Genomic DNA, 17,475 nt, shown 5'->3' with positions numbered 1-17,475 from the left:
GTTCCTGCACACGTAGGTGGCACCTAGAGCTGAGTCTTCTCAATGGTCATCGTGTAGGAGCCATCTTGCAGAAAGAAAGTCCAGGCAGATGGCAGCAGGTTCGGCAGAGCTCACTGGGGTGCACAGTGCAGCTGATGAAAAGGGTTGGCAAGCAGAGGAACTTGTATTTGCTGCTGGGGCCCGTTAATCCTCTTTATGCTATCAAAAGAAAGACAGGAGTGCAACTCAAAGGTAGAACACGTGACCTCTTTTAAAATATTTTCTAACGAACCTTGCTTTTCCTATTTCGGTTTGGTCGGGTCGGCCATGACAGAATGCGATCCTTTGGGCAGAAGGTGTGGCCGCTTTTGGTGGCATTGGCCTTCAGAGGTGGTTTTTCTTGCCACCCTCCTACCCTCCCCGTACCCATGCTTCCTCACTGTCTGAGGACTGCTTAAGGAAGGGCCACTTCCTCCTTAAGAGAGACCTCTTCTCTCACTTAACATTGCAAAGAAATGAATAGAAAGCTCACCCCAAATAATAAAGACCTCGAGTTACTCGTAAGGTAATGAATTAATCTTAGAAGGAGGTGAGCAGGATACTGTTAGGTAAGCTTTGGGTGGATGGAGGGATAAGGATTGGGAGGGAGCAGAGGGTGTGGCACTCTTATCCCACAAAGAAACCCTTTTTGAAAATTTTCCCAGACCAAGATTCTACTACAATAGTCCTCAACTTGGGAAGAAGGTGTGTTTGGGCTTTGTTTTTATTATTGCAAGCTTCATCTGTCTTCTTGAATGACAAGTTGTTAAATAACACCTTCTTCATAAGACCATTTCTGCTTTATGAGACATAAGATATCTCCTACACCTCTCATATTGTATATTAAGAAGGGGGAAGGGTTAAAAACCAGAAAAGAAAGTCATATTGGTAAGGCATGAAATCCTTTTGACACCTTTTGGTTACATTTTTGGTTCTTACTATGTAACTTAGCTGCCTGGGAGTGAGGTGTTTGTCCTCCATCATTCTCTTTATAATACACCATAAATAAGGAACTAAAAATTTAAAAACAGAAAAAAGTTCTAGTAGATTCTGGCTTCCCTGGGAAAAGTGAAGGAGACAAAGATGAATCTATGACTTGCCTCATTCATCTCTCTCTCTCTCTCTTTTTAAACTGGGAAAACCTCTAGCTTTTCACCTTGTTTCACCTGGCCTTTGAATCATTACTGATAAAACTCCATTCTCAACCACCTTCTCACACTTCTGTTTTCAATGACGGTGCAGTCAGGACATTCATTCTAAGGCTCTTAGTGGATGAGTGACCATGAATTTATCAACCTCTTTGGAAACATAAAGTGCCAACTCTGGTTTTAGGTCTTAAACTGGGGAATTTTGCTGGGAGGCACACCCTATATCAAAGAGGCTTGGACTTGGGATTTATTTGTGCCTCCATCCACGACAATGCCAGATTCATTGGGTCAGCCAAGAAGAACAGGCTCTTAGTCTCTTCTCTGTCCCTTTAGAATCTTTCACCAATGATGCTTTTGTTTCCAAACGTCATAGATATGCCTCCGACTGGTATTTTCTTGCCTTTTAAAAACAGACCAAAAAAAATCACTATCAAAGAATGATGCGCATTAGAAAGGCAATTCACGCACAGTAATATTATCAGAGTAAGATCAGCTTGGACAGGGAATCTGGGGTGTGAGTCTGACAATACTGGGCACTGGACCTGTAAGCTTTTTTGGCCCTCATATGATAGTAACATCATTTAGAACTGGAAGTATCTTAAAAGATCAAATAATTTTTATAACTCACACAGTAAGCTTCCTCTTCAGCTAGAAATACCAAGTCAAAGCAATGTAAATTCACTTACAAAAGTTTTAAATATTCTTTCTAAGCCTCATGAAAATATTGCTTATATATATAACTGGTGGTGTAATTTTATAGATCTGTTATTGGCTGATCAATGAATAATAAAGACTGGCCTTTGTGCTACAATGACTCATTTCAAACACTTTATAACATGATCTGGTCAAATCAAGGATGGTCAAACACAGCTGTTCCTTTATGACCTAGAATGAAAAAAAGATCTAAGTAGAAGATGTTTATCAGAGTGTTGCTTTTAATAATGAAAAATTGGAAAACATAATGTATAATAGTAATAGTAGCTAACATTTACTGAATGCTTATTATATGACAGGCACTTGTCAGTACTTTTCACAGATTACAATACTATTTTTTATTCTATTATACAGCTGAGAAAGCTCAAGTGCAGAGTAAATTTCGGTACATAGGTAGAATGAAATATACCATAGAGCCATTACGTCTTTGGATGTACATGTAGAGCTTTCTTTAGAAACCCTGAAATACATAATTTTACAGTGGATTTATTTTTTTAAGGGGGGAAGGGGCAGACGGAGAGAGAGAATCCTAAGCAGGCTTCACACACAGCTCAGAGCCCAGCACGAGTCTTAGTCTTACAACTGTGAGATCATAACCTGAACGGAAACCAAGAGTCGGACACTTAACTGACTGAGCCAATCAGGCACCCCTACACTGGATTTTTTTAAAAACAGTTTCTGGAACAGTTTGAATCCATTTATGTAAAATTGTATTCATGTGTCTATTTTAAAAAAAAATTTTTTTTAACGTTTATTTATTATTGAGAGACAGAGAGAGACAGAGCATGAGCATGGGAGGGGCAGAGAGAGGAGGAGACACAGAATCCGAAGGAGGCTTCAGGCTCTGAGCTGTTAGCACAGAGCCCGACGTGGGGCTTGAACTCACAAACCCAGCGAGATCACGACCTGAGCTGAAGTCAGCCGCTCAACCGACTGAGCCACCCAGGCGCCCCTCATGTGTCTATTTTTTATAGATGTGTCTAGAAGAATGTTAACCAAAATGTTAAGATTGTAAGACCTTGAATAGTGCTTATTTCTTTTTGTATTTTTATGTATGGTTTGGATTTTTAAAGTGAAATGTATATCAATTTAATGAAAAGTAAAATATTTTAAGAAAAATTGTGTTTTTTAACAAACAAAACTGAAATATTTTCCTTTCATTGAAGCATATGGGACAATGTAAATGAGTTTGAAGTAGCACAGGTCTTCAAAAATGTCTCTATTTAATTCAGATTGAGCGTCTTTGTGTAGGCAAAACTTCCATTTTACATCAGTGTTCTCCAGACATCTTAGGAAATCACCTGCGACACTTATGAGGCTTCTGGTTCTAGAGCACCTGAATCCGGCTCTTGGGAGAGATTAGTTTTTAACGGAAGAATCCAATTTTTGAGCCCCTCAAGAGCACCGAGTTGGAAAAAAGTACAGCATATCACTGCATTGCCGTAGTGTGATGGTTCTGAGTATTTCATAAAATTTGTACAAAGGCTATATAGCAATATTTTATTCAGAGTTGCAGTTGCTTTCTGGTTTCTGCAATTTCATCTCACATGGACAAGTTTTGAGACTAGACGTTTCTGGGCCATTATGGATTTCTCCCTCTGCCCCTGCAGGCCAGTTTCTATCTCTCCGTTTCAAAATACTTGGCTCCAAGAAGTTCTGGGTTTCCAGACTGAATGTTTATGCAATCACCAAAAAAATTATTTTAAAAATTCTAAAGCATGCTTCTATATTGGAACTTATAGATTCTTTCAAATACAACTTTGATCTTCACTTGAACATCATTGGACAGCAAAAGGATTAAACAATTGTGGATTGTTCTATTATCCCTGCAGGATACATGAGAACTTTAAGGAATTATATATCACACGAAAGAAGCATTTAATGTGACTGAAATCCATGGAGGTTAGAAGGTTAGAAAGCTGACTTTCTGGTTTATATCCCCAGGGCATCAACTAATTACAACAGCTATGGAATCTTGGGGGGAAATAGAGAGTGATCTTTTGCTCCTTTGCTGTCCTTTGCTTTGCCATTAAAAAATCTCTCTTCCCTCTCCCCTCAGAACAGATGGAACAGTCTGATCATCTGCATGTAAGCAATTGAAACTTGCTTTCTATGAGAAGTTCAATAGAATAAAGTATTTATCATTTTCCGTGTAGTTTATGTGGCTTATGAAAGATTAGGAGTTAATCCATGATATATAATGTTGGCTTGGGAGAAAGTGACACGTTTTGTTTTTAAAGTTATTCAGACTTATGAATATTTTCATCTTATTATTGATTCTTAAATTTTATGTTTCTAAAAATCAAAGGATATGTGATCAGCGATAATTATGAAACAGGTGGAGAGATGGAATTCAAAGAATATTAACGTTTTTCTGTCAAGTAAGTGAATGAGTCATTGTGCAAAAGGTATGAAAGAAACCTAGACCACTGGATAGAAAAGTTTCATCTTTTCCCCTTCTTTTTCTTCTTCTTTTTCTTCTTCTTTTTGAAAAGAGCAGAACAGTACATTATGCCAAAAGCTGATTTTCACTTATGCTTTGTATAAAAATGGATACACAAAAGCAAGAAGAGTTTTATGCTTTGAACTAATTTGTCATTTTGGACATCATCACAGGATATGGAACCCACAATCTTCACAAAAGTAAGAGGCCATTTTTGCTGCCTTTAGTATCTTTTCAAATGTTTTGGTCTTGCAATTGAAGTAATTTTATTAATATTTAGACCCGCGTTGGTCTCTGTGCTGACAGCTCAGAGCCTGGAGCCTGCTTCAGATTCTGTATCTCCCTCTGTCTCTGCTCCTCCTGTGCTCATGCTCTGTCTCTCTCTCTCTCAAAAATAAACATAGAAAGAAAGAAAGAAAGAAAGAAAGAAAGAAAGAAAGAAAGAAAGAAAGAAAGAAAGAAAGAAGAAAGAAAAAAAGAAAAAAAGAAAGAAAGAAATTTAAAACCATTTCATCATTTCCCAAATACACATTTCTTGGCAACTACTTCTGCTTCAAAGATACTATGCCTTCATGTATATGCTTTACAAAAAAGTCTCCTTTATAACATGCAAACACGAATATCAGAAAACAGATTAAACAGTCCCCATTTTGAACTTCTTCACAATTTCCACTGTAATGCTTTTCATTTATGCTTTTTTTTTTTTAATTTTTTTTTCAACGTTTATTTTATTTTTGGGACAGAGAGAGACAGAGCATGAACGGGGGAGGGGCAGAGAGAGAGGGAGACACAGAATCGGAAGCAGGCTCCAGGCTCTGAGCCATCAGCCCAGAGCCCGACGCGGGGCTCGAACTCACGGACCGCGAGATCGTGACCTGGCTGAAGTCGGACGCTTAACCGACTGCGCCACCCAGGCGCCCCTCATTTATGCTTTTTAAAAGAAAGCTTGTGACTGCACTTTTTTGGTGGGGGTAGGGGGTCTGGAGGAAGCCTAGCTCCAAGAAATGACCAGGATCCACATTCAGTGTTTTCAAAATCACTGTAAAATTAAAATTGGGTTTTTTTTTTCTTTTTCAGTTTCATTTACTTTCACGTTTTGTTTTGTGCACAAACGAGTGCACAAACTGGTTTTCTGGTGAACCTGAATACTAGAATGTAAATTCAAAGGGAAAAAAATGACTGAAAAGAAATCTGCAGTCACAGGTTCCTTTAAAGCTATACAGAAGTGCCCTTACAAAAACATGTCTTGTTTCTGGTGAAATGGATCCTTCTTTATCTGACGTCAAGTGACTAAATTATTGTTTTCCTGAGAAAGACTCTTGGCTAGGATTTCCATTTGTCTTTATATTTACTTAGTGAGAGGTGTCTGTGACTATTCACTTTCACAAAACGAAGAAAAGCGGAGGAGAGAATCCACGTCTTCAAGAGGCTAAAGGACGGAGTATCGAAATGGCCTGGAAAATGTTCAAAATTAACGTCAGAAAGTCAAATGTTCACCTAGGGCTCAGCCGGGGAGAAACGAAAGAAAAATCAATATGCAGCCAAAGAATGGCTTCATTTTTCTAGAAGGTGACCCTCCAAGAGAGTCCCTCAGCAACAGCCCCCGAGTTCCAGAAACTGTCCAGAAGCCTGATGGTCAGCTTCAGCATCTGTGTGGGACTCAGGCTTCTTGCCCAGTCTTTATACCAGCAAAATGCATGCGGCAGTGGTGGTAACCAGCGTGACACTGCTCCTGAGCGTGGTGCGGGCCTCTCACTCTCTCTGCTCACCCACCATTTTTTACAGAGACTGCTGGATCCGTCGCTTTCCGGGTCTTCTGATTGACCTGGAGGAGTCTCAGAAGCTGGGAGCTCAGTTCCTGAAGTATTACTCTGAAGGCACTGGCCAGAAATGCAGCAGGAGCTGCTGCCTTAGGAAGGATGGTAAGTATTAATGATACGCCTGTGCAGAAATCAGGAGAAAATTATAAAATGAAGACTAAGTAAGGGCCCCTAGGTAGAGGTTCCAGAGAAAAGATGAACAGGACTAGGGGAGATGAGGGAGAGACAGGGGATGGAAGAGTGCAGGAGAGACTCAGACTGTCTGGGTCAGTGCTGGCTCAGTTTACAAATCTGGTAATGACCCAGAATGCCATGGAAACCATAGGCAACAGAGAATCTTCTTTTCCTCACGAAAGGGCTAAATGAAAATATTTCCTTGAGGGTTAACTAACAATATTTCTTAGCCCCAAATATGGCATATTTGATTTCAAAAATATTTATCATTTCCCTTTCGAAGTTCTTTCAGTGATATTGGTATTTCAAGATTTCGAAATGTGCTTGCTGTGTTGACTAAATGTGGGCTGCACTGAACAGGAATTTAGATTGTGATCAATGTTTTGAAAGACATAGGCAGATATATGTCAAATAGCAATAAGGAAGAAAAACGCATTTTCAAAATAATCTGATTTTTTTTTTTTTGGTCTGAAATCCAGAATCAGGGTTAAACATCATCCATGTAATACGATCAAGGTTTACAATTAGGAAAACATTTCATTATTGCAGAATTTCAAGTTATAATTGTCTAAAGACTTCTTCCATTTGTTTTTCATTTTCCCAAGATTTTAAAGTTACTTGGAAAGAAACAGCAAAAGCAACACAACACTTGAAAATAATTCTCTTGGTTATTCCACAGTTTCTTTCCATGGTTTGACACCGACTTATTAATTGCCAATGCTTCCTATCCAAGTATGCATGTAAGATTTCTGGGATGCAGACTGAATCTACTAGAAGGGTATAAACCGACCACAGTGTGAGAAGCTGTCCCAGGCTAAGCCCTCAAAAGATAATCAGGCACAGAAGAGAACAATTAATTTATTAAAGGGAAATATTTCTGAGAAGGTTGCCATTTCAGATTTTCACCTTAGAGATGCTTCTGATCCCAAAAGGCTTGAGGGAAGGTAGGCGAGGGGGGATACGTTTCAGCATTTCCCCATGGCATCAGTTTACCTGACTGTCCACCGCAGGGAAACTTTGTCTTCTGGACCTCCAGGGATACTATAAGCATCCAGTAGAATTCCATGATTTTAGAGCCTCTGTAGCTTCCAAGTTGTGGTTTTCTTCCTCCAGAAGAAAGGGCACGAACACACGTCTCTGTTTTTCGCCGGGAGCCAGAACTTTAAAAAGCCACAGTCGGGCAATAGCTAACCTGCTCGGAGATGAAACTCTGAGGTGTACATGAAGAGGAATAGAAAACATCTTTCAAAATTATTCTCTACGGCATCAGCTACTTGCTCATCAGAAATTTAGATGTCTAAATTTAAATGTATTTTAGTCCTTCCCCTTGAACCTGACAGCACAGTCTTTGGGGGATATATTTGTCATCTGTAATGGATTAGCAAGGTATTATTAATTGAATTCTGTCCTATTCTTTTTCCTACTGAAAAACGAAAGAGTGCAGAAACGTGAGCTGTCCTGGAAGCAATGGGGGAGATACAACTGCCCACAGTTAACCTTACACAGAAGCAGCAATTCCACCACGGCCTTAGGCATAGTCTGAGGTCTGATAATTGCATGCTACCCCTCTGTAATCTTCTTTTATTAAAAAAGTTGATACCGTTGGCCAATGGATGTTTCCCAGCACATGGTTCCTACTCACTGCAGCAGGAGGGAAATCTGTGTTGCCCTCTCAGGAGGACAGACTGAAGACTGGCACTCCGCAAATCCAACTTAAGGTTTGCCAGAAATAGTATGATACATTGTAAGGAGCAAACTTACTTAGTAAAGGGAAGACAGCTTGAGTCGGTGATGTACCCCTACTCAGTAGAATTCCAAATCCTAACATCCCTGATGGTCGACTCTCATCCTCTTTAAATGACACTGAATAGGCTTTTCATTGGATGTGATTTGCAACATGGGGTTAGTGCTCCCCTTTAATCAAGGTCAGGGTCGTGTTCACCTGACCTGCTGCCTTTCCACCATCGGGCCTCTCCCAGTAATGCTGTTTTTGCCTTCCCACTACTCCCTCTTTTGTTACAACATTTGTCACTTTATTTTCTTATTTCTTTCTCTGGTGAACTCCAGTACCTTAGCATTCTGAGACGGCAACACATCTAGAAATCTGATACGTATAAATCCCCAGAGGTTTCTGTAGCCAACTGATCTTTTCATGAACACAAAATACTGGGATTGGGAAATGATTCTGGGTGACCCTATGTGGAATGGAATGTGTGAAAGATGAGAGAAAATTAGTGTATAGTTTTTTTTTAAAAAGGCATTTTCTGTATTCATACAGTTACTATAGTTCACAGTGTTCTATGAAATATCTGAACGTAGCCTTGCAATGTATTGCTTGCTGTTAATCCAATGTTCTTGAAAGAAATGTAAGTTACTCAGAGCTCATCAAGCTGGTAGAAACCAAGACCATCTGCAGACGCACTTGGCCTGTTTTCCTTTCAGTTTCCTGTAACGTGGCTGTCTTCTACCATGATCCTATTCACGACAATGTCAACTGCCTCCATATTCACTGCCCAACATTGGAGAGCTGTGTATTAGAGCCTGGAACCAGTGCCATTTTATACAACATAACAGAAGGTAATGATTTATATATATATTTTTTTTGTATTTTGAAGAATATTGACAATATTCTAGTAGAGACATATAACCTAAAAGCTACTGTTAATAACAATGTGTGAATCCCTGAATTGTTATATCCCAGTGATCTCTATCTGGAAAGGTTTTGGGCATCCAGGGAAGAAAACTAGAAGGATATTCCCTTTAGTTTGGCATGTTCAGCAATGATGAGCTCATTCCAGATGATCACAAATCATACATGATTGAAGAAGAGCTTAAGCATTACATTTATTCCAGGGGCCCCTAGCAAGGGACAAAGTGGGCATTTCAACTGCAGTGGCTAAGGATGATACTAGGAAATAAAGAAAATTGCTTAATGGCAATTTTGAGGTCCACTGACACCACATACAAGGATTCTACAGAAATGGATGTCAAGGACAGGGAAATGTACTTACTAACATATGTTAGCATACCAATGGTCCCAAGATAACCAGTATATTTTATTTTAGAAAAATACCCATTTAAGTGTCCGTTGCTCATGTATATAATCTCAGGGCACAAATTGAAGATGAAAGGATCGATTTTTGTCATCAAAATACAAAGAAGATCAGTTTTGTCATCAATTTGTACTTAGTGAAAACCTAATGCTTCAGGCTGTGTGCAACATTGCAAAAGACTGCAGCCATATCTCTGCCCTTGAGTTCCTTACAATCTAGCTGATGTGACAAGTCTCACAATTAGTGTAAAAAGTGGAATTGCATTAAAAAACGTGTGATACTTCCCCAAGTACAAGCACCCAAAAGGAGACTAAAGAAAGCTAAATTTAGGGGCAACTTCACGGAAGAGGCCAGGCAGAGGCAAGATAAGGAGTTCAGCATCCCACCATGGAGAAAACAGGTCTAGCTACAAAAGGGGCACATTTGGAGTTGCAATCAAAATATGGGTAAGATAGGGTAGGCCAGGTAATAAAAAAAGGGCTTTGGACAGAGTAGAGTTTTGGTTTGACTTTGACAGCAAAGGTATTTAGTGACCAAGTGCCATCATGAAAGTGACGAGTCTGGCTGTCTTTAGTCTCAGAAAATTATATATAGGATGCAAGTTAGAAAATCTAGTCAGGGAGGCATGAGATCTGGAGAAGGCGATCGTAACTGCGACAAAGAGGAGGGATGATTACTAGAACATTGGGAGGGAACTGGATAGGGTGTAGTTACTTTTTGGATGAAGGAAAAGAAAAGAGGAGTCAAAAATTGCTCTGCAGTACAAACAGATTCCAGCATGGGTAATGAAGATTCATGATGCCACTGAATGAGACAAAGAACCAGACGAAACGACTTTGGCTCTGGGAATGTTCAGTGATGACATGAGATGTCTAGGTGGAACCCTTCAGTAAAGCACAGGAGAAATGAGACCAGAGACCAAGAAAGAGGAAATAACTGGTGATGTGGATTTCAGTGCCACCGATGTAGTGGTGACAGTTGATGAAGACGTGTGTGTGTGTGTGGTGAGATGAAGAGAAAATTCAAGAGAAGACAAAGGACTGAAGATTGTGGAAAGTACACAACAAGTTAGGACCAAGAAAAGAACCAGCAAAAGAAAGAAAAAATGAGAGGCGGGCAGCCTGAGGTAAAGTACCAAGAGAGTCTGTGCTCCAGGGAGTCACGGGAGGAGAATTTTAAGGAACAGATGGCCAGCAGTATTGAGGATAAGAGCCTGCCAAAGCAATGAGACTGATCAGGAAATATAGAAAGTACTGATTACCTCAGAAGCATAATTCTGACAGAATACTGAGGATGGAACAAGATGACAGAAGGCAAAAACCAAAGAAAGGAAATGGATGTTAGTATGTCCAGAGGGAGAGAGACAGAAACTGACTGATAGCAGGGACAACTGGAAAGCTGTTGAGAGGGGCTCCCCCCCCCGCCCCCCCCCCCCCCCCCCCCCCCCCGCTTTACCCATGGAGCAATGTTTGTGCATATTTGAAGTCAGAGGGAAAAGAGCTCCTTTACAAGGAGAAAATACTGAAGACAAAGTCAGGACCCTCAGGAACTGAGAAGGGATGAGACTGAGGGCTTTGCTCATGAATTCTGACACCGTTACACTTCTTAGGCCCTATTTTTTAAAACTTTATTTGGAATTTTTTTATGGTTTATTTTATTTTATTTTATTTTATTTTTTATTTTTTTAAATTTTTTTTTTCAACGTTTATTTATTTTTGGGACAGAGAGAGACAGAGCATGAACGGGGGAGGGGCAGAGAGAGAGGGAGACACAGAATCGGAAACAGGCTCCAGGCTCTGAGCCATCAGCCCAGAGCCCGACGCGGGGCTCGAACTCACGGACCGCGAGATCGTGACCTGGCTGAAGTCGGACGCTTAACCGACTGCGCCACCCAGGCGCCCCTATGGTTTATTTTATATTTGAGAGAGAGAGCGAGCGAGAGCAGGGGAGGGCCAGAGAGATGGAGACAGAATCCGAAGCAGGCTCCAGGCTCTGAGCTGTCAGCACAGAGCCCAATGCGGGGCTCGAACTCACGAGCACTGAGCCAAAGTCAGATGCTTAACAGACTGAGCCACCCAGGTGCCCCTTAAAATTTTATTTTAAAATGCTATATATCTCCAATGGCTACTGTTTTTTTTGCCATTCTTGTACTAACACTGTCTATTGTTACCCAAATGCCCAGGCAGACGCGAAGAATCCTCCATGAGCTAACCAAACTTGTTCATAACAGAAAGTGTCCTAGAAAGTTAAGATAAATTCAGATGTGGCCAGTATGCTTCTGAGGCCTTCCAAAATACACAATAGTAGAACTTGAACTTAAGCTCAGTTCACCAACTCAGTGGCAAATCCAAGACTTCTCTAAGTCTTCTTACTTATAATAAGACTTCTTATTTGTCTTTCAGGTATAGATCCAGATTTGCTGGTTTTTGAACAGTCACCTCCCGCATATCTAAATACCCGTTCTTCATCTAACACAGGGGACAGACTAAGGATTCTAAAAGCTGCAAATTTAGGTAAACAACAAAGCACCATGATAAACCCAAAGCTACCGTCAGTAGAGGCACCATCATCAAGCACACATCGAGATTTGGTTGTAAACACAAACAAGACCAGGTCTTCCAGGGAATTAACCACAGATTCTCGGGCAAGCTTCATTTCCCTGAATGACTCCATTACCACAGAGGTAAATATGGTGTCACACAGTACTGATTTCATCAACAATCCAGATAACAAGACCGTTTCTCCTTTCTTTATGCCAGTAGACACAAAACTTTTTCATAGGCCTATTCCATCCAGACTCAACAGTAGCAAACAATTACTGAACAAAACCAAGGGGTACAACAGCAGAAACCACACATCTGAGAATGAAGACGAGACACCTGATGGGGCATCTGTGACTCCAAATATGTGGCTGGCTCCAGTGGCCCTCTGTACCTCTGTCATCTTTCTTTGCTGTTGTATAATCATCCTGGCATCTGGATGCTGTAGAAAGCAGAGCCAGTCTAAACCAGGACAGAGAAACGTCAGGATCCAGGCAAATTAAGAAAAAATAATAATAATAACACTCTGAAGGAGAACTCTTAATAGTAAAAGTTACAGGGAGATTGTAAGCTTTCAAGAGTATCATTTTTATTTTCTGTAAGACAAGGGCAGTTTGGTTAAAAAAAAAAACAAAAAAACAATTGCACAGGATGCCCACTCCTACCAATCTCTAAAAAAAGGCCAATGGTTGATAAACTTAACTGCTTTTTTAATTATTTCCATTTTTTGAAGTGTACCTTTTGCCAAAGTTCCAAAATTCTGACCCCTGCAGTTATTCAGCACTGCATGAGAGATATGGTTCTAAGTGCTATGCATGTATTCGCTCATTGATTTCTTATAACTTTATGAGTTAGGTATGCTTTTATTAACCATTATAGTATTATTGTCACATTTTACAGATGAGGAAAATGAGAAGAGAGGCTAACTATCCTGCCTAAAGTCACACACCTAGTAAGTAGTGAAGCCAGGACCTAAAAGACAATCTGGTTCAAAAGTTCATTCTTGAAATCACTCTCAGACTAAAAGCCTCCATTTCCCCAAAGTGCATGGAAAAAAGATACAGAGAGGAGAACACCATATATGTCTACTGTCAGGGTCAAATTAGTGTCATCTATGTTAATAAAATCTTGTAGTGGTTTGAACAGAAGAGCATTATTATTAGTTACTAGCCCATGTGCAAATGCTTCCTATTTTTATATAGGAAGGATTTACTGTTCAATTGATTAATTCTTTTTAATCCTAATTCATCTTCATTTTCTGAAGCTGACATGCCTTTAAATAACCTTGGTACTGGAATCTTTGAGTTTTGTGTTGATCTCTGTTGAATAAAGCACAGGAGTTTTAGTTTACATCTCTCACTTGTTTCTTACACATTGTTTCCCCAGGTACAAATATTAGCTGTAGATATTTCAGGCTCTGTCCAAATTTTACACCTGATTTACCTCCCTAAATCTTACATTCAGACTCCTAAGTGCAGACACCTTTAATCCAAGTCTCTACTGATTTTATTTTATTTTATTTAAAAAAAAAATTTTTTTTTTCAACGTTTATTTATTTTTGGGACAGAGAGAGACAGAGCATGAACGGGGGAGGGGCAGAGAGAGAGGGAGACACAGAATCGGAAGCAGGCTCCAGGCTCTGAGCCATCAGCCCAGAGCCCGACGCGGGGCTCGAAATCGCGGACCGCGAGATCGTGACCTGGCTGAAGTTGGACGCTCAACCGACTGCGCCACCCAGGCGCCCTGTCTCTACTGATTTTAAACTTTAGATCCTTAATCTCATTCCTGAAATTCTTCTTAAATGTGAGGACAGATATTAAGACAGCCAATAAGCATGAAGAATAGATAAGAGGAAATCCTTTTATAGGATTAATAAAATAGTAGTTCTCTCTTCTGTTAAAACAAATTGTCCAGTGGCTTAAGAGGTGGTTCTGTTTCTTTTTCTTGTTGTTGATACTGTGTGTGGTGGTGGGGGGGGGGGGGGGGGGGGGTTGTCTATTTCTTTTTTAATGTAAAAAAAGAAATATACAAAATCTCTACCAGTGGCATATTAGCCACAAATAAAAGTCTGAAAAGAAAAAAAAAAAAACTCTGAAAAAAGTCTGGAAAAAAATTCACCAATTTATCCTTACTCGCTAGTCATGAAATTAAATACCATAACTTTCATCAATTTCATTCCTAATTCATTAGGAAAAAGTCCCATACTATGTAGGGAGGATATAAAGATTTAAATTATCCTTAAATTATATTTAAATAAATAATTCAAGATGCAGTCTTTAAATCTTATTTGTACATACAATCTTGTAAAAGGTTATTTAGTTTTTTAAAAAATACATACAAGTTGTTTAAAGGTTTCCTGAAAAACTAGGGCTGCTAAAAAAGTTTTTTCTTCCTAGAGATTTCTCAGAATTGGCTCATTCTCCAAAATTGATAGTTTTATAGAAATGACCATCATTTGAGAAAAAATATTTATCTTTGTAAGAAAACAAGCTCACACTCCTCTTCTTCAGCCACTACCTTTGACCATGAGATAAACTGAGTAAATTTAGACCACAGATGTTACCAGCACAGAGTCAGCCAGGAAGCAAAAACTGGCAGGCCTAGAAACCATGTCCTTCCTGGAAGCCAAAAGGACCAAAGAGAACATGTGAATAGAATTTAAACCTTTCTTAAGAAACAAAGATTCTCAAGGTCCAGTTAACCACCAAGGCCAAGATTGTTACACTCAATTGCAAAGTAACCATGATACTGAAATCTTTCCAACATTGTAACGAGCCAGACCTCTTTTAAAAAAGTCTGTAATTGTCTAGGATCATGAAATACTTACAATGTTAGGAAGAATGTATGCAAAGAAAGAACTAAAACATGCTACAATTAAGAAAACAGATTTGTCCTATTTCTTAGTTGCCTATGTGTTTACGCAACTTCTAAGTTATGTAACTTTTAAGAGTTTGAAGTCAGCAGTGACTATCAATGTAGCAAATATCCCCTAGGCTCTTCATTATAAGGATAAATATGTTCATGTTCATTGTATATATTGGATCAATTAAAGGAACAAAGATCTGATTAATGACAAACAGTGCTGTTTAATTATTGCTAATATTACAATGACAACAACTAGTTTCCTTTTGAGGCAGCTTTGTGTTAATGTTATAGCTCCAAGATTTCGTCATTAGGCGTCAAGGCTACATTACAGCCTGTGTTCAGGTCAGTTGCCTTTAGATAGCCAAGCTGCAAAGGCTTAGAAGGTACAGTGCTCTACAAGATACCAACTTCTCTACAAGATAAGTTTGGAGGGGGGAGGTCTGTCTTAAAACCACACTCAGGTTTGATAATTCAATAGAATAATTCACAGAACTCAAGGAGAGTTGTTATACTCACGGTTATGGTTACAGGGAAAGGATACGGATTAAAATCAGCCAAGGGAAGCAACACATAGGATGAAGTCCTGGAGGGTTCCAAAGTCACAGCTTCTCTGTGTCCTCTCCCCCTAGAGGCAAGATGGCATTACTTTCCCTGTACCAGTGTGTGACACTATGCTTAGAGAGAGTATTGCCAGCCAGGGAAACCTGCATAAGGTTCAGTGTTCAAATATTTTATAGAGGCGCTGTTACTGTGGGCATGACTGATTACCTGGGTGGTTGATCTCAGCTGCCAAGTGGCCTGATCCCAGGTGACTCAATGCCCCTCGCTCTAAATCGTGTGGTTTCTCTGGCATGGCTAAGACTGTCAGGTGTGGTCAGCCCCACCCTGAAATCCATTGTGACTAGCTCTCACCCAAAACAGAGATACTCCTATGAGGTGTAACCTAGATTACCTTTCAGAAGCTGTAGGCAAAGGCCAGACCCCTTAGGGCCAGGTCAAATTCTTTATTACACATCATTTACTTCCTCTCCTTTCATCTGCACCATATTATTACTACAGCACAGATGACCCTCATCTACCACCTTGTTACATGTTCCCAAATGATCATTTCTCCTCAACCTGTTTTCAAAATGTTTCCTTCTTCAATCCTGTTTCTGCATCTGAATTTTCCTAAGCTCTATGAATCTCTAAGAAAGAGAACATTTCAATACATTTTTTTTTTCGTTTTATTTTATTTTTGGGACAGAGAGAGACAGAGCATGAACGGGGGAGGGGCAGAGAGAGAGGGAGACACAGAATCGGAAACAGGCTCCAGGCTCTGAGCCATCAGCCCAGAGCCCGACGCGGGGCTCGAACTCACGGACCGCGAGATCGTGACCTGGCTGAAGTCGGACGCTTAACCGACTGCGCCACCCAGGCGCCCCAGTCAATACATTTAATGTATGCTTTAAACATGGTCTAAAAGTTGTGTTATCTACCTTGCTTTTCATTTACTATTTCCATACAGTGGATTAGAACATCTCTCTCCTTTTTGCACTCAACATCACATTGTTGTCCTTAATAACCTACAGATTCTTGGCCTTGATAAGAAATTATACCTTCATTTCACAGAAATCTTTTGGGTAATTGTTTTGAAATTCTTTTTGGCTTTATTCTGTTAGGTAAAATAGGTCTTAGACAAATATCAAACCGAGTAATTCCTTTACTTTAACTTGATCACTTACTGACAACTTTGGAAGTGGTAAGAAATAATAGATATACTTAAAAATACTGAATTAAAAAAAAAATACTGAATTGACAGCCAAATTGAAAGGAATGTTTCTTAGAGCAGTTCTTATTTTGTCATTTACTCCAATTAATTTCAAGGTCCTTACACCTCATCTCTTTTCTGAGCTGTACAAGTTCTCGTTGGGGAATCTATAGAGAGGTGAATACCAGTTAATCTCCATTTCTACTTTTCTGCAAGCTAGGATGTGGAGAAATGAGCCCCAGAAAATAGAAAATTGGATGCTAAGCAGAGACGAATTAACATAAAGTGAGCCCAAAAGAGAGGAATGGAGCAAAACTTTCAGGCTAGAAAACATTTTGAAGGACCTTTCTAATCAGAATTGGCATCTGTGAAAATTGCATTGTGTAGACAGCAGTTACGTAAAAAAAAAAAAAAAAAAAAAAAAAAAGCACTGCACTCTATTCAAGGGACTGCGTTCTAGGCCCAGCTTCCCAAATAACCCAAATCATTACCGCTGACCCTGACTTATGACTCAACTTATGATTCCTCTACTTTACATACCATGGTGTGAAAGCAACAATGCATCCTGTAGAAACCATTCCTCAAATTTTGAATTTTCAGTTTTGTGATGCTGGGCGGTGGCGGCCACAGTGCCTCTTTAGCCACGTGACCATGAGGGAAACAACTGACAACCATTGGTACACTGACAACCATTCTGTACCCGTACAACTAGTCTGCTTTTCACTTTCAACATATAGTATTCAATAAATTACACTAGACAGTCCGCACTTCAGTATAAAATAGGCCTTGTGTTAGATGACTTTGCCCAACTGCAGGCTAATGTTAAGTGCTCTGAGCTATGATGTTTGGTAGACTGGGTATATTTACATGCATTTTCAACCTGGGGTGCCCGGGTGGCTCAGTTGGTTAAGGAAGGGTCCGACCCTTGGTTTCAGCTCAGGTCTTGATCT

General features: G+C 39.8%; 1 protein-coding gene and 1 long non-coding RNA gene across 2 annotated transcripts; one reads left to right on the top strand and one right to left on the bottom strand.

Annotated features, from left to right (window-relative positions):
- Nucleotides 1-85: 85 nt before the first annotated feature.
- LOC123589941 lies at nt 86-15,954 on the bottom strand. Its single transcript, XR_006708521.1, has 3 exons — nt 15,544-15,954; nt 15,292-15,400; nt 86-198 (listed from the first exon to the last, which is right to left on the bottom strand). It is a non-coding gene; the product is annotated as an uncharacterized LOC123589941 (long non-coding RNA).
- On the top strand, nt 5,287-13,260 carry MANSC4 (MANSC domain containing 4). Its single transcript, XM_045462595.1, has 3 exons — nt 5,287-6,245; nt 8,760-8,894; nt 11,773-13,260. Exons 1-3 carry the CDS (start codon nt 6,017-6,019, stop codon nt 12,411-12,413), a joined length of 1,005 nt encoding a protein of 334 aa, XP_045318551.1. The 5' UTR covers nt 5,287-6,016; the 3' UTR covers nt 12,414-13,260.
- Nucleotides 15,955-17,475: the final 1,521 nt, after the last annotated feature.

Source organism: Leopardus geoffroyi, chromosome B4 (genome assembly GCF_018350155.1).
Source record: "Leopardus geoffroyi isolate Oge1 chromosome B4, O.geoffroyi_Oge1_pat1.0, whole genome shotgun sequence".
NCBI lineage: Eukaryota > Metazoa > Chordata > Mammalia > Carnivora > Felidae > Leopardus > Leopardus geoffroyi.
This window is presented reverse-complemented; position numbering and strand designations above follow the sequence as displayed.